General features: G+C 37.0%; 1 protein-coding gene across 6 annotated transcripts in view; it reads right to left on the reverse strand.

Moving 5' to 3' along the window:
• CC2D2A (coiled-coil and C2 domain containing 2A) overlaps positions 1-22263 on the reverse strand; it is a 47842-nt gene that overhangs the window by 16318 nt on the left and 9261 nt on the right. For all 6 annotated transcript variants that reach the window (XM_021396347.1, XM_021396345.1, XM_021396351.1 and 3 more), the window contains 16 exons: positions 21726-21896; positions 21400-21553; positions 19963-20099; positions 18363-18494; positions 17975-18184; positions 16691-16791; positions 13070-13210; positions 12528-12684; positions 11469-11698; positions 10467-10644; positions 9079-9235; positions 7696-7843; positions 5109-5247; positions 4199-4402; positions 1698-1790; positions 260-351 (listed from right to left, as the gene is read on the reverse strand). In XM_021396347.1, coding sequence (XP_021252022.1) covers positions 260-351; positions 1698-1790; positions 4199-4402; positions 5109-5247; positions 7696-7843; positions 9079-9235; positions 10467-10644; positions 11469-11698; positions 12528-12684; positions 13070-13210; positions 16691-16791; positions 17975-18184; positions 18363-18494; positions 19963-20099; positions 21400-21553; positions 21726-21896 — 2444 coding nt within the window. The remainder of the gene's footprint in view (positions 1-259; positions 352-1697; positions 1791-4198; positions 4403-5108; positions 5248-7695; positions 7844-9078; positions 9236-10466; positions 10645-11468; positions 11699-12527; positions 12685-13069; positions 13211-16690; positions 16792-17974; positions 18185-18362; positions 18495-19962; positions 20100-21399; positions 21554-21725; positions 21897-22263) is intronic.

Consider the following 22263-nt stretch of genomic DNA (forward strand, 5'->3'; position numbering starts at 1 on the left):
TCAAAGAGAGTGCCTACGTAATAAAACAAATAATAATCTTAGGAAAAAGAAATCATTGCTCAAACCAGTAACATTTCTGAAAGTTAACAGCGTACAGAAATACGTAAGAGAAAGTAAACAAAATCACTGCTATAGTGACAGACAACCACGCTAAACGTACAGCATCTCATCGGTTGGTCACATCAGTACAGCTGGCAAAGAAGTATCAGACACAATTTTACATTAACTGACTTAGAATCAATGAAGACAGCTCCTTTACCCCAGAGTAGGAATCTCCTCCTCATTGACCAGATCAGAGAGAAGGAAATGGTGTTTTGCTATGAGGAAGCGGTTAATTACCGACTCTCGAACCTGTGAGCGGGAAAGAATGGAGAAAGAAGAGACAAAATGACAAGTGAATCCCAAACCACTGCAAATACTTGCATTCTGTCTGCTAAACACAAATTCCAAATACACATTCTTTATTTATTCCTCTTTTAAAAGAATCACGTCAAGGAAAGTTTTCTTTCTACCAGAAACAATTTCTTTCTTCATAACATAATATTTCAGGAATACCGTGTTTCCGTAGAAACATACCAGCTAGCCAGATGTAAACATATGAAAGCATACATCAGAGAAACAGAAAATCAATTTTTATGTGATTACAGTTCATCATCAGAAACAATCTCAACAATAAACGTCACTGACAGACATTTCTTTTGGGCACCTCAATGAAGTTACAGAAAAGACTCTAAAAAAATCTATACGGTATTAATTACAGAGATTAAAGGCAGCGCGTTGTAGTACAGGACAATCAGGAAAGGCCTGTGCTACTAATACTGTGGTTTCAAATAAATGTTCAAAAATCCTTAGTTCCTTTCATTTCTATGCTGAGGTCACAGACTGAAGCAGAGATGGAAGTATTCCCCCTTCTCTCAACAACTGTGCAGAAGCAGAGTGAAGGAGTATTGCCTTTGTCCTTTTATTTCCTACCACTAGGGCTAGTAATATCTTTACATACTGTTCTACTACAAGATTACTGCTACTTCTGTTACTGCAAAAGAACAGTAACAAAAGCTTCTACTACACATCTCCTTTCATTATTTTAGAAGTTTTCATTGTGCTGAGGTGACGGTAAAATCGCATTTCAGACTGCAATGAATTTCAGAGCTGACACGAGCAATCTAATTTTCTAGCATATCTGACAACTTATAGAAGTACACAATATCCAAGTGCTAATTCTAAAAAGACTACTTGCATTTATCTAAGTGACAAACTGAGGTACCGTATGCTATTTAACTCTGTACTACTGCACGACAATTCAGTGTACTGCATAAACCATATGTTTGAGTACAGACTGAAGTATCACGCAAAGCATGTAGGGCTGACACAGATGTGACAGCTCATTTAAAAATTATTTTTGATATTATCTTACTGAATCTGGGTTTTAGCAGTTGCCTGGACGTGCCTGGAAGATTTAAACACTCTCCACTGTCTTTGATTCTTTTACAAACTATTGTTGCTAATAAGCAATTTGTTTTGTCCGACACCAAATCAACCTTACAGACATATCAGAGCTTTGCTGGCCAGCTGGGATTTTATCTACCTTTTTACACTGCCACTAGCAGTTTTTAGTATTCTTGAAAACTGAGCATCCAAATAAAGCAGCAACACATGACCTAGAGAAATACGATGGATTTATATTTTTTGTATCTTACCTTTTGTAGGTAGCTGGCAACAACAGCTCTGCGTGCATCTAGGTAATGCTTACTGTCAATCACATCCCTCTCATGTAGTCTTTTCTCATAGTCCTGAAATATTTACTATAGTTTGTGATTTGATAAATATCCAATGCTTTATTGAATACAAGAAAAAAAGGTATTTCATTAATATTTATGTGGGTATCAAAGTAAACAAAAACAGATGTCAGACGTTTAAGGCTATTTTTAATGCTAACGTATACAGTAACAGCACTGCACAACTTCCATGCATAGAGAAAATAATTGCATTAAGATTCACGTGGTTTAAATCACTTGGAATAACATGAAGATTTCCTTCCCTTGTTCTAAACCTGAACTTCCACCTGCTTTTGTAAACTGAAATTCCATTTCAACTGGCAATGGTTCGTGTTACTGCAGCTGCAGTAGGATGAATTCTTCGTACTCAGAAGAGATACGGTATTCATGGAAGGTGACCTGACACTTGACCTGCGGGAAATTTTGCTGTGAAACAATTACTGAGTTATTTTGAATCCGCATTCAAGTAATAAAGAGATTTAACAGCACAATAAAATCATTGGTTGTAGATAGTGAGAAAGTGAAGATTTTGCTTTGCCTGAGGTTTGACCAAAGAGCCTGCAGCCCAACTGATGGACTGAGATGAATACTGATCCAGCGTTACGGTTACGATTCTGGTAGACCTCAAAACTACAATGAAAGCTATACTGACAAGCAACTTTTATTTGCAAGTGTAGGAGAACATCTCACAAATTAAGAAGGAGATGACATTCAGTTCCTGGGCAAAACACAGAGTCTTGAAGTCTATGGGTCTCCCAGGATTGGTAGCTTAAAAGCTGTCACAAACTGGTTTGGTTTTAGAGCCACAGATCCTAGCTGCCATGTAAAAGCCACTGAGTGAAATTCATCTTCAGGTCTGGCTCTGTTTTCTTCTCACCCTATCACCAGGTACCTGAAGGAAGAAGTAACGTCTCTCCTCTTGGACTTGTCTGCTTAGGACTACACAAACTTAGCAGGTTTGACTTGGAACAATGACTTGATTTGGAGCAATCCAATACCTGTCCATAGCTAGGGCAGGGACAACTGTAAAGAAGACGGGGTCAAATTCTTTTCTGTAGTGCCACATAATATAACAAGGGAACACAGCCAGCACATTCAACATAAGCAGATTCAGGTTGGACATGGAAAAAAAACAAAAAACCAACCAAAAGAATCACTAGAAGGCTACTGCAGCACCAGAACAGGTTATTCACAAGGGCTGTGGAATCTCCCACTTTTCAAGACTTGGCTAGACAAACACATAGCTGACCTCACCTAGTGCTGGCAACAGCCCCATCACCGTGGAAAACAGGACCAGATGAACTCCAGACAATGTTTTCCAAACAGTATATCCACAGTTCTACAAAATTTTCAAATTTCTTTGCCAAATAGCTAGTAAATCAACTAGAAACAACACCACTTTAAACTTTGAAGATCACGTCATATCAAATGAACTTGGAACAGGTGATCGTGGGTTTATACAATTCAGTCTTAATGGGAAAAGAAAACAAAAGACAACAAAAAACAATTCTTAAATTGAAATGAACGGTTAGACAAAGATCAACCGGAACAGAAGTGTTTGTCAAAGATGTACTGTAATCTTAAATAGAAGGTAAAAAACTAATCTAAAATTCAAAAATGAGAAATGTTTACTGTGAAGAAGCCAGATCTTTCTGAATTAATAAAGCATATTTTAAAAAGATATAAACCAAAAGAAATGGAAGAAAGGAATTGTTCAAAGAAATTTCTGCAAGGCATAAAGCAACAGCTGCCAAAATTCAAGATGATTCTGATCCTGAGAAGGCAATGAGCACACTAAAATGCTATGTGGCCATATGAATTGCTAAAGAAAAACAGAATATGTGACTTAACAGTAATAGTGGAACTGAGATTAAATATAACTGAAGTGCAAACCAAATACAAATGCACACACGTCTGAGTAAGGTAATTAACAGGCAGGGATAGGGTGAGTTAATTGGAAAAATGTACTGAAACCCAAGTAATTGCAACATAAGCTGGAGTAAAACATAAAAAGGTTTTAATACTCAGTGTCATTGCTTGAGCCCTTCGTGTGAAGAATGGTAGAAGAGTTAATAAGCATTAGCCTGAACAACCTTTGTACTACCCTTCTGTATTTGAAATCACCTTTAAAAGAAAATATCTTAGAACATTTGTGTCTACAGTAGTTGCTGTGTTGTATACTTCTGCTTCCACACTATAGCTGTGCAAGCATTTCATTTGAAGGAAGCTGTCTTAATTAGATTAGAATAACACCAGAAAAAACGGAGGGAACACAATTCTAATTTTTTTAAATGTCAGCAGAGCCGTACATTCCTTAAGGGACCAAATGATTTTACTGCAAGTCAAATATTAACATTAAAACTAGAGAAGAAATATGATGTGTTTAGAGGACATACTTTGAATAGTTTCAGATAACAGCCTACCTGGAAAAGTTTCTCACTGATTTCTCGTTCATGTAAAGGGACTTGCTTATAGTTTCGGAACTCTGCCACCTCCTCGTTTCTGAGCTGCAAGAGTCGGAACCTTTTTGATCTATTAAATTCTTCATCTGAAACAAAATTAAATTCTTGCTGCAACTGTTCCAGTCTGAAGAAGTCAGGAACGTGTGCCTCTCCACTAGTGGCAACCTAAATTAGACAAGAAGTTATTAATCTTTTTGTACTAAGGAAACGAGTCTATAATATAACTTTTGCTAAGTCCTATATGCATATTGCAAGAATGCTCTTGTTCTATGCAGAAGCAGTTAAGATGGACCAAACTGAAAACAAAACATTACATGTTTTAAAGCAGGTTTTTGTTGAGCCAAGTATGAGAACACAGCATACGCTTTGGAATACTGTAAAATTCTATCTCCCCTAAACATAAACAAAACACTGATGAGTAAGAAAATTCTAACGGAGCAGAATGGCCTAGGAAACTCTACTGGAAAGGTGACTCTTGTACATAACTTCAGCTACATGAACAGCTCTACAATTTGATGCTTAGCAAAGTCTCAGCTTCTGCGATAAACAAAACTTTGCGCAGCCTTGACTGATGAGCAACTTCCTACTTAATACATACAAGTTCAGTGGCAATACTCCTGGCACCTTAAGGAAAAAAGAAATTCAAAACTGTACAGTGCAGTAATATTTAAGTATGTAACTAGCCAGTTTCCATATTCCCTAATACCTGTTTTTCACCACTAGAAAACTACTTAACTAATGGATTAATAAATCCTATTTTTGATAGACATCTTGCTTCTTAACATTCACACAAGTATATCCATCAGAAATTTAAACTGGTACTGGTGTTTCACAGCTCCATTAGTCCTATAGCTCTGAAAAAGCCACTTACCATAATCATCTGCATCAGAGCTGCATTGTTGGGGTCATTCGGATCAAGTTTTGTCTCTGCTGCCCACTTAGCCAGTTTCTTCATGTCAGTTAAGCCTGATGTGCCAATGGACGCAATGGCATCGATATTTTTTAAAGCACTAAAAGACAAAAGACAGAACTGCTATCAGATGATTCCACCTAAAACACATTTGATTTAAGAACACAAAAAATATATTTAAAACAATCTTGGGGGAAAAAAAAGAATGAAACAAGCAAAAAAAGCCCTAAAACCTGAAAATTAATTCCACTACACAATTCTTAAACTACAAACCTCTCACTCCAGGAAATCTTGCCATTCATCCCCCACCTGCCCACTTCCACCCCTACACCATTTTTGACTTCAGCTGAAAGGAAGTCATTCTTTCTGTCAGCACAGTGTGAAACAGTTGACTGAAATTAAATAAATTGTAAACAAATTAACAAAACAGAAAAAACACACAATCAACTCTTGAAAAAACAGCAGTGATATAGAAGAAGATAGCATCTTTAAAACCTGCACAGGTTCTGTGATTCTGCTTACAAGACACACAGACTCAGAACTGCGGCTACGCAGCTGAAGGAATGGTGAACAGCCAAGGAAAGTGAGGCAGCAAGATGAAGGAACACTGCTAAAAGGGAACGCTTATACAAGCTTTCTTACTGCAGAAAACATTCATTCAGTTACAGCCTTTTCTGAAACATGGAATTTGACCACATTTCTACAAATACAAAATGCTTTTGCACACTTACCATGACAAAGTACTTACTAATTCAAACATTTATCATACCTACACTACTGCATGTTTCTGATTACTAGTAAGTAATATTTCTATGTTAGATGGCCTCACAGAAAGAAAATTATAGTTTTGACAACCCACACTTAAAGGAACTTCCCAGATTTATAGTCCTTGCCTGTGCTACGACTAAAATCCTACCTTTGGTCTGTCTCCTAGACAGTGTTTCTGGACAGAACCTGGACCTAACTCACTCTCCTGCCAGGTCTGGAACTGCTGCCAGCACCCTGCTCTGCCTGCCGTGTTCAGATCGTGCAGGGCCATGTGCTGGCTGGCACCGAGTGCACTGTGCTGGGCTGTCCTTGGCTTCTCACTTGTACTCACCTACTTGTATTCACAGTTGTCAAGTATGATAGGTAGTCAGGAGGACATCTGTACAATAATTTGCATTTTTGCATGCTCATTAGACATATACTACAGAATGTGGATGGTGCCCCTTCTCTCATTAGAAGTCTTTGCTCTCTTCTTCTCTGAGTATTCTATTTTCAAGAAAGCTTTATTAACTTACAGATCTTCCATCAAGCTTGGTTAGAACCAGCCAACCTATTTAGCAGTTACTGCAGTAGCAGATAAAGCAGCAACGTTAAGATTGCATCATTACAGCACCTTGAACAAATACACACTGAATCACAGCTGAGCTGAAAAGCTGATGGGCAAAGACTAACTTTATGCATGAAAATCTTGTGTCAGGCTTTCACAGTAGACAATGGGAAGTCACAGATGGTGTTCATCTCTAAAAGGTGATCCAAATAAGCGTTTTACACTGAATTTCCTTCTGGATTTTCCCATTTGCTATAGTGACAATCTACTGTAATTTTAGTCTGCTGAGTTTAAAGTCAGCCTTTGGAAATGCATCCTTATGGTTTTTATCTTATGCTATTCTAGAGTCATTGAAGTCAGCAAGTTATTTATCTGCTGATCAGCAAATTACTCTAATGGCTGCAGCCTGAGTCAAGAATAGTATAAAAGTGATGCAAATGCCAAGGTCTAGCTTCTAAATAACAAAAAATATGATAGAATCCAGTCAGCTGGAAGAATTACTTTCACAGTTTAGTAAGAATGGTAAAATTCTTAAGGCTTTACAGTGAAGGTACCTGAAGTCATTACAAAAGAACATTTCATGACTTCAATCAGAATTATACAAAAAAAAATCAGTAAAATGGACAAGTAAACTACCATGTCCAACGTGCAACCACTGTGCAAATCAGAATGTTTTGACTGGAGTAATATATTAGCATACTAATTTCTGGAGTTCAACAGGCTTCTGATGGGACAAAGTTAATATTTTTAATAAACTTGGAATGATACAGATATGACTAGCTTTCTAACTTCTTACTTACTTAAAACTAACTTATTAACTTCTACTGTTTTCATACTGTAGTTTTTATCATCAGTTAGAAAAACGGCATTTAAAGCGTGTGTCCCAATACCCTCCCCAATGCACTTTGCGTAAGAAAAAGGTGGAGCTTCTATTCTTTGCAAAAAATGACTACAGGAAAGTTCCTTACCAATATAGAGCAAAATCTGGACAACCCCTATGTCTTTGTACCATAAAAAATGAATTTAATCAGCTTGAGCTTTGTTCAATATAAATAGTGTAATGAAAGGTTTTAGTTAGAAATTTTATCTGTTTTACCAAACATATGTAACGTAAAATACCCGCAAGCTTAAGGAAAAAAGCTATGACATTTATTGACCATGAAAGCCACCTATTCCATTAAATACTGATTAAAACACCTTTCCAGGAATCACAGAGAATTTGTATCATATTACCTTGCAAGTCCTGTGTTTTGCTGAGATACTGGAGGAATTAGGGGGATTCCTTTTTCTCCAACGGCCCAAGAGACACTACTAGATACTTTCCCAGAAGTCATTAAAGTCATTTGATTGCTGCCATCAGCTTCAAAGGAAAAGGACACATCTATCAAAGGAAAATAAAATAGTATATTTATATGTATTTATATCTGTAGTATATTTATCTATTCAAACGCTGTCTATATCGCTTTAAAAATGCTTCCTTAAAACAAGTAGGGAAATTACTCTTTCTGTATAAATGGACAGATTACATGAAACAAATTGACCCTGCTGCATGCAGCAGAGAAGGACACTGCTCTACAAAAGAAGAGAAAGATTCCATTCTGACTACAAAAAGGCTTTCCATTGGGCCACAAAGAAACATTGCGTCTTGAAGGGTAAGCCAGAACTTCCTTTTCCCTTCCCAGATACATGCCACTTAACATTTCTTGCCATTTTCAGATTCAGTGTTTGTATTCTTTTTATCAATGAGATGGAAATTCACAGTTAAAAGGATTATGCATACCTGAAAAGTCAGCCCTAAAGGTCTGTGATACGCAACTGCGTATACAGTCGTCATAGTTAATGACATTTACACACAAATGTGTTGTAAAAGTTTTCCTTCCACACTGCTTTTCTTGACCGTTTTTAGTTGTTCTTCTGCTCTGCCTTTATCTGTATTTCATGTACTGTAACTTTATGCATCGATTATCCCATAATGCAGATCAAACACTATATAAACTACAAAGTTCTGCACGTTATATAGTTCTTGTTCTCCTTTTTCTTACCTCACCCTCATTTTAATTTTCCTTTCTGAAATCCCACTGGAACAGGTTGCCCAAGGAGGCTGTAGATGCCCCGTCCCTGGAAGCATTCAAGGCCAGGCTGGACGTGGCTCTGGGCGGCCTGGTCTAGTGGTCGGCAACCCTGCACTTAGCAGGGGGGGTTGGAACTAGATGATCTTTGAGTTTCTTTTCAACCCAGGCCATTCTATGATTCTATGAAATGTTTTACAGTATGTCACCACACCAAAGACTTCATCTGCATATACATTTATGCAGTCAGTTCTTCAGTGGTTTGAAATGTTAAAATTGCTGCAGCTATGCTGATTAATACCATCTGCTTGCTCTGCACTACCAGAGGCCTGATTACTTAAGTACTGAACAAACAACAACAAGAAAAAACCCACACAACTTCTACAGCTACTAGAGCTTCACTAATACTATAAGCCAAGTAATAAATACACACATTGGTGTTAATTGAATTTACTCTGAAACTTATGCCAGGCCTGTTACTTCTGTGTGGTTTCAGCAAAACAAGCAGCAATGAAGCACTGAATTGAGGAAGAGCGACGTTCCCTACCACTCCCAACTCCTTCATGGTCCAGAATCACACGCTGATTGCTGCTGAACTCTATCTCTTCCACGGGAGCGCTGCCTGTCAGAACTGTTGTCTCAGGAACAGGTAGGAAAACTTCAGCCAACAAGGTGGTGCTGCTCATACCCGCTGTTTCATAGATCTAGAAAAATCCATGGCGACAGACACTTAAGAAAAAATAAATACTTCACAAAGTATTGATGAGAAGTTCAAAGCATACTGGAGAGTATTTGGACAACAGGTTTTATTATGAATTAAGCATTACATAATTTAAAGCCATTTAAAGCAATGAAATTCATCTGCTTTTTAAAATATATAATTAGTAGACATTTCAGCTACTAACAGCTAACTGGGACTGAGTTCTTAGTAGTATATCCCTATCACCTTTTTAACATACATGTATGAGAATAAAGGCCAAAGTTCCCCATACTTAGGAGCATCATTGTACAACATGAACTGCTTGGCATGAGGACCAGCATCAGGGCTTCTGTCTCATGACAAACCAAGTAAGGCACACAGTTCAGTTCTGTCAGTTCAGCAAGTTGCTTTGCTCTTTCCTGGACAGTTTCTGACATAGAGGGTTTAAAATTGATTTCTCAGTCCCTGTTTAAATGTTTCTAATCCAAGTAGATATATTTCTCATGTCTTTCATGTTGTGTGTTACACAAATTAATAGGTGAGGGCTATACACCCTCCTCTGAGTTGCCAGTAGTTAAGTTACCTGACAAAAAAAATCGACTGCCTCATTCATTAATTCATACTTGTAACAAGAGGTAGGACTTTCTGGTTGGGCTTTGGTTGTTTGTTTGTTTGTTTGTTTCTTTTCTTGGACTTAACTGCACTTAATTTGATCAACAGTGTAATAACGAAAATTACTGGTACTGATTTTTTTTTCCTCTTTCCCAACAAACGTTATAGTGTTTTTATGATGTGGATAAGAGTGTATTAAGAATATATTGAAAAGTTTACCTGCAATACAAATCAGATTTTCTAAATATGTTTTAATCACATGTCCCAATTACTCATTTCCCCAATGCAGCCTACAGTCACGTTACAGGCATTTACATACATAATAACATATATGTATTACACGTTAGAACTTTGAGAATAAATCACAGTTGGTCACAACAGCCAGAACAGAAGTTTAAAGAAATAAATAAAATAATAACAATAAAATCTTAGCACAAGCATCAGAAACATAGCAGCAAAGTTAAAAGTTTGCTACTAGAAAAGCAAAGAAGGGGCATAAAAGATGGATAATATAGAAAGGGTCCTTCTTTCCAACACTGCTGTAGAGCAAAATACAGACATTACAGAATGACTTGCACTTCATATTACCTTTTCAAAAAACCCTATTATAAATCATTATCTACCTGTAGCTTTAAACTCTCTGGCCAGTTGAATATTTGTAAATTGAAAATCTGTCCAAAGTGAACTCTGAAATCTGAACTCAGTGGTCGAGTAACAGTCCTTGATACTTCTTTGGAGTTGAAAAAGACTTTAATAAATGCTGAGCGTTTGTTCACATCGTCTCGTCGCAAAACCTCTGCTCTGTAAATATGTTTAACAAGTGGTCAGAACAGTTTTAATAACATCTATACTTTTTATTTTTTAATGAGAATCTGATTCCTCAATGGGAAACAGAAGTCAACCGCATGAAAATGCAACTCTTCTAAAAACATCACTGAGTTAAGAACTATAATTTAACATCTATTTTTACCTTCTCATGAATTATTTAAAGATGCTTTAAAAACAAACAAGTGGTATATTAGAACCACAACTGCTACCTCCATTTAATAGGAGACATTTTAAGGAAACAGAATTTCCTTGTTCCCTTCTACCAGGGTACAGGATATGCTATCATACCGCATTAAGGTTGATTAAGGTTTCAGTTATTGGGAACAGACCAGCCAAGCCCTATTCCTTGATGGGGCTGCTTATTAAGTAATGATGAAAGGAAGCAGTTTTTAAATGACTGAAATTTGCTGGATGTACTCTGTGCATAAAAGTGGAAAGTAATACAAAAGAGCATTTATTTTATCCACAGTGAAATCTTTAGATAACCACGTGACTTCTTTAATTTTCTCTTATTTGTTGGCTATACCACCTGGTGTAAAGGACTAGATAATGAGTGGTAGCGTCCAAAGCATCCTACACTCTAATCTAAAAATAACCACCACCACCAAAAATCACAACCAGTTTCATGTGACTTGAAAAATAACTAAGTTATGTCAGCTTCAGAAGCAGAAGTTTAAGGTTTCAATCATTAAGCTAAATAGAATGGCGAGTGCACGTTTCAGAAGTTGCAGAGGTAAGAATCAAATAAATAACAGCAGATGATCACTGTAAGAAGTGTGCTACAACATTTATCTTACCGAGGACACTGTTCACTTGGAGTTATGCTTCCTGACAAGACTAGTTCAGGGATTAAAGCAGGCTCTCCAGGCTTCCTTCTGAAGTTGTTAGCTTTTTCTCTGACCTGCTGCTCTATTTCCAGGCTATCAACCATTTTCGGTGGGATGGGTTTTACAGGTTCCTCACCAAGATCACAATCTTCTATCGATTCTTCTTCTTGAAGCTCTTTCTTCCTTTTCTTTTTGGACTTCTGCATATAGAAATAATAATGTTCTACCTGTACTATTTTGATCAGTATAGCTTTTTTCTCTTGCTCTCTTGATTCACCGCATGCGCTGAACAGGAAATGACTGTATAATTTTATAAATCACTGCACTGAAAGAGAAGATTTCTTTTATCGTGTACTACTATTTCAGATCTGGAATTCAGCAATGCATTCCATTGATAGGCTTCAAGAATATGACATGCTTCAAACAAAACATATATTTAACCTTTGTTTAACGTACAAAGCAACTGTTTCTTGAATGTTTTGGTTAGCAGCAGACACCTCGTTCAGAGTTAGCAAGTCTATTCCCTTGGGAGCTAAGGAAGGTTACTCAAACAGCAGCTACAGTTCTTTAGAGATGCACTGTCTGCATAGGTGGACAAACTGAATGCACATGCAGTAATAACAGCTTAGCAGCATCTTAATATTAAGTGCAGAATGATGCACTACATCCTCTACACCAAATACAAAAATAAATGAGCAGAATACAATGCACTTCTCAGTTTCTCCTGAACTGCAGAACTCCAGCATTCATATGCATGTTCAGCCTTAGACGACTACAAGCAACTTCATTCTTCTGCAAACTTACAGACTACTTGGATGTTCAGCCAATCCAAACCAACCACACCATGTTTTTACATGCAATTCACTAGCATGTTCTACACAGACAGAAGATATCCAAATACATTAGAATATTTAGTCACGTCTATTCTGAAATTGACTTCTTTTCTGAATTACAAGGATAAGCTTTGAACATATTTAGTAATAATGTAATTTTTGTGAAGCAATGATGTAGACAATGATTTAAACAAACCTGTGCCTTCTTCCAGGATTTCCACTCCTGCAGCTCAGTTTTATACTCCTCCATTTTCTTCTCATATTCTTCCATATATTCTTCTTGTAATTCACTTATCTCAGCCTGAATTTCTGCTTCATATGCTTTTTCATCTGACCTCTGATCAACTTCTTCCCTTCAAAACAATTGTACGAGGTATAAATTAATATAAATGTTACAATAAAGTTTATCATCTATAGCGTAAGAACACTTCTCCATGAATTAATTCCATTATATCAAAAGCATGGTATGTTGAAAAAAAACTAGCACAGTCTGCAAGAGTTGAAAGCAGATAGCTACCATCCAAAATGAATTAATTACTTTTTCTTAACTTGTTAGACCTTACAAGTTTCATTTTGTTACAATCATTACATTCTTCCCTCCTCCAAGTCTGGCAAGCTCAACCAGTGACAGACACTACTCAAATCCCTACTTCTGCACCCTTCACATCCCAAAACAGCTCATCTCACTAAAACCTCACTGCTGGCGAATGAAATACAAAGAGTGTTATCAAAACATACTTCCTCAAATAAAGCTTCATGGGTGTGTTAGTGAACTTCTGAAATTCACGGAGGGACTTCATTTGTTTCCAAACTTTTATAATACTTTTAAGCAGCATTCTATCTTTTTCTTGTTCAGCATCACGAAACCTTCTGGTTTGCCTAGAAATATATAAACATATGTACAAAATCAGAGTTGTATAACTCAGCAGAACAATACAGTGAAAATCTTGGATACCAAAAGCCAACTGATGTGGTTTTCAATGTGATTGATGGCTGCAGTGGTTTAAATCCAAGGCGCATAAAAACCAGATGAACTTGAAGATGACAGGATTTGGTTTCCTTCACTATCAGTACTCTAGGCTCGAGTCTCATGAACTTTGGACAATCTGACTTCAATTACAGTTCATTCTCTAGAGACTTCTAAGTCTTCTGAAATGCTTATTACAGCTGTACATCATTAAAAACATTTTAAAGTCAATGCCTGTAAACAACAGCCCAGGAAACCAACACTGCTGCTATGAAGTAATGCTTATTAGAATCATACATTACAAAATACGTTTTATACTTAACATGCTTCTAGCTCCACTAAAAAGCACTTGTAAAGATGAAGTAATGTAGCAATGTATGAAGTAATCCAAGTAGTCCAACAAGATTCCTTACACAAACAAAATTAACAGGGCTCTTTCGCCTCAGACTTGGTATTTCACATTTCCACCCTCTAATGTTTGTAAAACAGACATTCATTAGCACCTTTAATGATGAACACGCTCTGATGTCAAGAACAAGAACAGACTTCTTCCAGTACTACCCTGGTAGCTAAACATGTCTGGTGCTAGAAATGTGGGGTAAAGGAAAGAAAATAAGATGTCAGCTAAAACATTATTACTTGTAATATTTGGAGACCACGGAAGAAAGGGAGCCTGAGTTACAGGTCAGAGAAGTAATACATCATCCGTTATTTAAAAGCACAAGCAGAGGTAGCAAAAACAATAACCAAAGTTGAAATACAGACTTTTTGGAAAGTAAGATGAATGACTGCTCCATTTCATTAGCTAGTAGTCATTACTTATCCATGTAGCTTGAAATACATTTGTTTTCTGTTCTACAAGATGAAGCCAGAAGACAAGAAGATGCACAAAGACAGGAGGAACACAAAGGTCAGTAATTATGCCTATTTAATTTATTCTATGTGAAAGGAGGACCTTTCAGTAGAGAATCACCTCTTCTGAAGTACTGCAGCCAGAAGAGCAGGATGCCACCAATCTGCAGCATACATTGAATTCCTTTTCAGCAAACAGAGACGGAAGGGCTGAAATTGCTTACTTGCAAAGCTTTTCTGCACTTAGATGACACTCCTTGCTCAAATCAATAGAGAACTACAGCTCTGATGTTTAGACAGTGAAGAGAACACAGCAATTATGTTATTGGAGGGTGGAGGAAGTAGTTAGAAAGATGAATTTTTCATGCTACGCTTTCTTCACATCCACAGTTTCTCGTGAGTGTGCTACACTGATCATTAGGGAAACGAAACATTAAAACTGAGACAACGCAGATCACATTTTTTTTTTTTTTAAACCAACATAAGTGGTCCCAGTTAGGTGAAACACCACGAGGGTAACAATATTGAGCCTCTCTGAGCCTCACGTGTAACAGCTTCCAAGAACGGAGCTCTAGCCAAGAATTACAGATATGAAAGCCTGAGTAACCTCAGCCAAGCTCATCTCACGTTACTTACACAACGCTGATCTCACTGATTTCAGTCAAGTTCCTCCTGATTCATAATAGTGTGACACTAAACTAAAGAAAGCACACAAAGACCTAGAAAAGTCTTAAGATATCCAGAAGGAATTCTCTAATTAGGATTAACAACAAAGCAAGCCTCAGGGTTGGTGCCAGAATACAAGAGTCTCTCTTTTACAGTGAACCCTCTTATTTCTAATCTCCTGCTTTCCATGGTAAGAGCTCCTGTCTCTGATGTATTGCATGGTAACTGCACATCTTTTGCTCCTAATCAGATGTGTTGAAATACTAAAAAAAAATAATTAAAAAAAAAAGAGTAATTTTTATTGAGGGAGACTTTGTCCTTCAGTATGAACAATACAGTATAGATATATTCTGGTATGTCTCACACAGATACTAATATATGGCAAGATAGCATACCTAAAAGGATGAAAATATGAAGTAGCAATTCCCAAACTAAGAGTAGTGAGTGAATGTGTAAGTACAAGCTGGTGAAGGTTCCAAGACTCACAGCAGAATTGTGATTCAAAAAAGAATGGAGATTTTAATTTAAATTGTATTACAAACTTCACTCATGTGATCCACAACATCATTTTAAACTTGTTTTTTTTAAATTAATACATTATTGCCCAGTTTCAGATTTTTTATAAACTGTCAGATTTTTCAGATTATCTGAAGGCTGTTCCAAAAGTGACGCCCCCTATTTTATTATGTCCGACTATGACATCAGAGGTGGATGTGGGTGGTACGGCAGTAGAGGTTGAACCTTCTCACCAATCTTCCATTTTGTTGCTGTGCGACAGATGCAGATAGAAGCAGAGGGGCAGTTTGACAAAATGGCACCTGACATGGAAGTATGGATGAAACAAAGGCTCAGAACTTAATTCCTCCATGGACAAACAGTAACACCTGTTGACATTCACTGACACCTGCTGAACGTTTATGGAGATCAAACAGTGGATGTGAGCACAGTGCAGCAGTGAGTGGTGTGTTTCAGCAGTGGTGACAACAACATGAAAGACAAGCCACGTTCCAGAGGGCCATGCACAGCTGTCACACCACAAGAGGAAGAGCATCTTGATCAGCTCATCCATACAAACTGGCTATGTTGAAAAACAGCGTTCTGAAGCTGAGAATTTGCTCTGTCAAACGGTGTTCTTGTGTTTTTTGTATCTGTTGTAGGTTCCAAGGAAATAAATAGGAAGCATTACTTTCAGAACAACCTACATAGTAGTAAAAAGGCTGTTCAGCTTACATCTCCAAGATAATTTAGTTTTTATCATGCTGCTTATACTTACAGCTCACCATCTGCCAAAATAAATACTAACTTTCTCTACCAAGCCAAAAAACTGGAAGATATTTCTGCTATCCAGTTACTGTCCAAGAACAATAAATGTAATATTGCAAAAGAAAACTCTACCATTTTATGTTAACCCACTGGCAAAAAAAATGACCAACATACCTAAGAATGCACAGTGAATCAAGACAACGGTTTTGATGCCAAGTGCCTTGTGTAACAAGAACAAGGGAGATGGAAAACACAAGCTTTTTTGTCTGTTCAAACAATTACATCACTTGCAGTGTTGTGTCAGCCTCCATGTGTCCACTGACCTTGTTTTAACTGAACTTCAATTGCGCAAAGAACATCAGTAATTTCTAAGTAACCAATAAGTAGTAATCAAGTTAGACTACTTTTGAATGTAAGATTTCTGCCCACACTATATTTTCTCCATGTTTTTTTTTTACTCAACTTACTGGTAAAATTTCTTAAGCCCTCAAAATTCTTCTAGAGCCATTTCCAGAAGACTGTAAAAGTTCGACATGAATTATGTTCTGTTCCAGCACAGAAAGGAAAAGAAATAGTTTTAAAAAGCATTGAGTTAACAAATCCATACCTACCTGATTTCAATTTTGTATTCAGGTATGCTCTGTTGTGCTGTAGGACCAGGAGCACCAGCACTGTGCGTGCTACATTGCACAGCATTCCTCAAAGCACGCAGCTTAAATGAACAAACAAAAGAATTAACAGAGAGAGTGACATTTTTGAGGCATACAGTATAATACACCTCCAAACTGTCTTGCTTCTTTAATTACAGGATTATGGTTTTGCCATGTCTGTGAGGTGCTGATTTTTTAAGGTGAAATTCTAATTTGGATCCCTAGACATGTGAGGGACATTTACTGACTTGGATAACTGTGCCAGATCTAGTCAAGGGGGCAAGACAGATCTAGGATTATTCTGAGACTTCAGCAAAGAGAAGGGAAAAAAAGGGGCAAGCCTGAAAAAAAAAAAAACCACCACAAAACACAACAGAACAAAAGCCAACCTTCTACAACAGGTTTTTGGAATGAGGATATGCCACTAGAGGTAACCCCAGGGAATGAAGAAACAAGAAAAATGAAGGAACATAAGTGCATTACAGAAGCTGGGCAACGGCACCAAAAAAAATTTAGTGTAACATACTGCATTTTACATCTGGAAGACCAGAAGGTTTGAAGACAAGACAGGACGGGGAACAACAGTACGAGTTCAAATATACTTCTGAAACCACAAATTGATTACGAGGGGCCACACCTTCAACTACTATCAGAAAATAGGCATAACAGAATCACAGGGGTTGGAAGGGACCTCTGGGGATCATCAAGTCCAACTCCCCTGCTAAAGCAGGTTCCCTACAGTAGGTTACACAGGAAGGCATCTAGGCATGTCCTGGATATCTCCAGAGAAGGAGACTACACACTCTCTCTGGACAGCCTGTTCCAGTGCTCTTGTCATCCTCATAGTAAATAATTTCTTCTTCATATCTCTATGGAACTTCCTGTGTTCCAGTTACTGCTTGTTAACCCTGTCACTGCAGACCACTAAAAAGAGCCTGGCCCCATCCATTTGCCTTCCACACTTTTGGTATTTATAAGCAGTGATGAGATCTCCAATCCAATGAGTAAACAGAAGACGCATTCCTCTAAAGTAGCTGTCCAAAAAAATGAACATGGCTGTGAAGACAAAAGAATACAGAAGACTGACTAAAAGAGATAAAATGTAAGAAAAAGTGGTGTGATAGGAAATGAAATACCATTTGTGACATAATTCAAATTTCAACACTATAAAGAAAAAAAATTCAGTTTTCACCTTAGACTGGCAAATCAGTATCTCAACATGCTATGATGCAGCAATAAAAGTACCTTGTCTGTGAGAAGTTCAGTAAGATTCTTCTGTTTTCTGGCTAAATACTGATCATATAACTGAGCCAGTTTAGCTGCTAACACATGCTCACGGCTAAAACAGGGATGATGTGTGAATATTAGTCCAGAAATATCAATATCCAGTTGAAACGGCCCCTGAAAATCTCCAGGTCCGACAAGATACTGATTGGCAGCTGTTGTTTTTATTGCCTGAAAGTAAAAAAAGAATTAAATGGATTTACAAGTCCCAAGAAAACTATCATGCAAAGCGATCCTGCGACAGAAATCAACCAATTTCCCATTGCCTACAGTTAACTACTGAGTCTTGAACTGTAAAAGACTTCAGGCTCCCAATAATAACACGTATTAAAAACATAAAAATACCTACCTTTCTATAGACTGTTTCAAGTTCTGGTGCAATGCCTTCTTCCAGTGAGAATATTGGAGGCCTAGTAGGAGATTGTTTAATTGGATTAGGCAATGCTAAGATTCTGCCATCATCACCAAACCACTCTTTCCCCTACAAATGAAGATAAAATTTGATATTGTTTCTTCCATACCTAAATGACTAGCAAAATTTTACCTCCTATGGAAAACAACTATGAAAGAAAAGGTGACTATGAACTGCTTTGCAATCACAACCAAGAGCTTGCTCAAATATATTTACTTTGTTTTTTCTTTCAATGTTAAATGTTAACAGACTCGGAAAAAATAAATTTTAAATATTAAGTGTTGTTGATTTTGTATTTTCTTAAAATGGCTAGAATTCAAAGAACTGTAGTTTTACATAAAACTGCCACCCACATCTTTAAATTGGAATATAAAAATTATAAAGCAAAGAATTACAGAACTAAACAACAGCTCAGAGAGATCATCTATCAAAGCATCTCTCAACTTCTCTAGTCTAGAACCTGAACTACGTAAGGAACAGCATCTACAAAAGCAGGTGAGGTGATGATTGCTATCCATGCTTCTCAGATGAACCACTGACCAAATTCATCCTTTCACTCTCATGAACAGAATCCAAGTAAAGTTTAAACCAGTGCTGCTGCTGAAAGATGCCCTCTTATGCCCACACCTGTTTTAAGCTGACTCTAGCTAGAACCAGAAATACTGATGTAGTCACACAGTAAATCCAGAAAACTCAGTGGTTGAAACCAAACAGTTACAAATTTTAGACCCAATCTGGTTCACGAAAGAGCCTCTCCCAGCACAGGAGGAAGTCAAAGAACTTCACAGAGAAGAAGTGGTCATAGCACCAAGCCTGACAGAATTAAAGACATGACTTAATGAACCTTCTGGGTGCCTTCCAACTTCAGTTATTCTATGAACTATAAGAAAACAGAATGGAACTGCTATATTCTAGTTTAAATGTATACTAACCTACACACTGCTTAGTATAGCACAAAACCTATCCAAAGCACCTTCTCAGGCTTTTCTATTTGGCACTCTTATAAATCTTAATATGATATAAATTATCTGTTTATGTTTACACTTACAGTCTGATGAATACATTTCAACAGGTACATTATTCATGTCACCTTTAGTAGACACAGATGACACTCCTCACTGCTTTTGTTATGACCTTCTAGTACATTACTACAGCGCCCAGTCCTGATTTTAAGTCTTTATACATAACACCCTCTTCTTATAAAAAAATTAAGTTATATTTATTTACTCCTATTTTACTGGAAAATAAACTGTGGCACATAAAAGCAAAGTGATTTGTCCCCCAGCAAGCTTTGAGTAAAGCCAGGAAGATAATCACTTTTCTAAGACCCAGTCTGGTACTGTATCTATTGGGATACACTAAAAGACACTCCAACAAAAATCCACACTTCTTAAAGTCCAATATGGTTAAACATTTTAAAGATGAAAGCCCCATATTACCATGACCTTCTACTTACTGATGGCCTATACTATAGCAAAATAAAATACTGATAAATAAGAAGTCTGCAAAAGACAGTAAGAACATAATGATGACTTACTTGCTCCTGTCTTAGAATTCTGTTTTCTAAAATATTTTGATTAGATGGTGATACGAAGGGTCTTTCCTCTGCGTAAAGACCCTCATCCTCAAGGTACCTAGGCTGCATGTTTTCAGGCATCTTCTGAGAAGTAGGCACTAATAAGAAATCATACATAAAAGCACGTAAAGTATCTTAAAACTGCAGTTCTGGTTTGCTTATTCTATAACAGCCTATGCTGTGCATTCTTTAAACAAATGGTACTCCATATTAAGCATGCTGTCAGCAGTATATTCCTAAGTAAAATAAAGAGAAGTATGTAACTGAAATACGTCATTTTCTTCATCAAGACAGATCTACAGGTTAATTTTATAATGAAAGAATCACAGATCTTCCAAACAGCTAATTAAACATTTACTTTAAATATCTTTAAAGAGTTTAGTGGAGTTTAGTTTTAATGTTCTCTTCCCTAACCATGTAAAACCTTTTTAGCAGTAACAACTGATTACGTGAACATTTTGAAGCCACTCCCGTATAAAGGAAAGCTTTAGCTACTATTACTGGTTTGTTCAGGCTACTCTTGCACAAAGTACAGGACATGCACAAAAACTCAAGTTAATCCAGTAACAGCAGGTGGGATTCTTTAAACACCATTTGCAGCATGACTTCACTGGTGTGTATGGGCTCAGTACTTTTTAAAAGAGAGCTCTCCTCCTACATCCAAGTAGCAAGTGATTATACTGATAAATACAGTAAGCACAGTGATGCTCTAAGTCAGAACACAGCAGAACACACTGGAAGCAGTCAGAACTCAGATACAAGACACAAAAAAGGAGAGGAACCAAATGTCAAAATTTTGGTCTTTTGTTCCAAGCTGTCCTGGTACCATTTTAGTTACATACCATTACAAAGCTCATTTCTGTTTCTTTCAGTCCAAATATTAAATAGCAAGTGATACCCTTACATCACAGAAATCCTAATGTTACGTATGCAGAGTCATTAAATGACTCTTGGCAGGCTTGTCATATGGAAAAATTACAGACGTGGTCAAGTAAATAAATACCATATATTATGTAGTGCATGAATCACTTTTAGTACCAAGATGTGTGTACACTGTAACCTGTTGTATATGTTAAACAAAGTACTAACTAAATCCCAGTGAATAAGGGGCCGGCCACCTTCCATTGACTACAAAATAGCACTATTTACACTCTAGAGCAATCAAGGTGCCAAGCTCACTTGCCAGCATACCAGATGGTGACCTGTGAAGGTGTGCACATTACTAGTTAATCCATTTTGTCAGACCGTTTCAGACGCAGACTTCACTGGATGATCAGTGTCAGACACAGCCATTAAATCTCTCCCTAGTGCCAGTCAGATGCACAAGTTCTCCAGCAGATCAGAGAGTGCAGTGCTACGCAAAATCCAGGAAGAAAATGGTATGCACCATCTTCATACCTGTTTGCATGCTGGGAATGAACAGAAATTCTTTTTCTTTTTGCAGTTGTGCAGAGTATCTTTCACACTCAGCAGGCTTCATTATTAGAAAGTCTTCATCTGTCTGTCCCATAATGAACAAATCAGCATCTTTAACTAGGTGTGCATCTTCATCCTACAGTTCAGGTGCAAACATCACTGTTAGTTCATCTACTTCTTAAAGTAGAGAATTTTAGAAAGTATACTTCCAGAATTTTTAAGGAAACCAAAGCTGCCATTTTGTATCGGATGATTAAAATTAATTCATGTCTGATTAAAATAATGAATATTTATTCTATAGCTCACACCGTTTCATCCTCCTCTTGTTCTTCCTCATGGGTTTCTACATATTCTTCTGCCTCTTCTTCATTTAATTGACTCCCTTTCCACGCTCCAGCCTTTATACTCTCTGGTTCAGGATCAAAATTGAAAGTAAAGAAATTATACGCTTCTTCAGCAGAAGGATAATCATTCTGGACCTGCAAAAAGAACATTTTTATACAATATTTAAAAGAAACTTAAAGCAAGCAAAATTATCTTTCCATTAATATTAGCAGTAACAGCCACGTATAAACACTTGTTACTGGATAGCTATTTTTTCTGGAAGAGACCCCACACAAATGCTCTAAATGACTGAAACATTTTTAAATAATACACTGTCAATGAGAAAAACAAAGTTTTAAATTCTGGCTGTAATGCAGACATCATTATATAATGATGGATAACAAAAATGCAGATTAATCACTTAAGGATAAATTTATAATTGTATTTTGCCTGTGAAAGACTGAGGCACCTCTGAGTGTTAGGGTGAAAGCTCTAACAGAAGAATTAACATGAACATTTTTT

This window comes from Numida meleagris, chromosome 4 (genome assembly GCF_002078875.1).
Source record: "Numida meleagris isolate 19003 breed g44 Domestic line chromosome 4, NumMel1.0, whole genome shotgun sequence".
NCBI lineage: Eukaryota > Metazoa > Chordata > Aves > Galliformes > Numididae > Numida > Numida meleagris.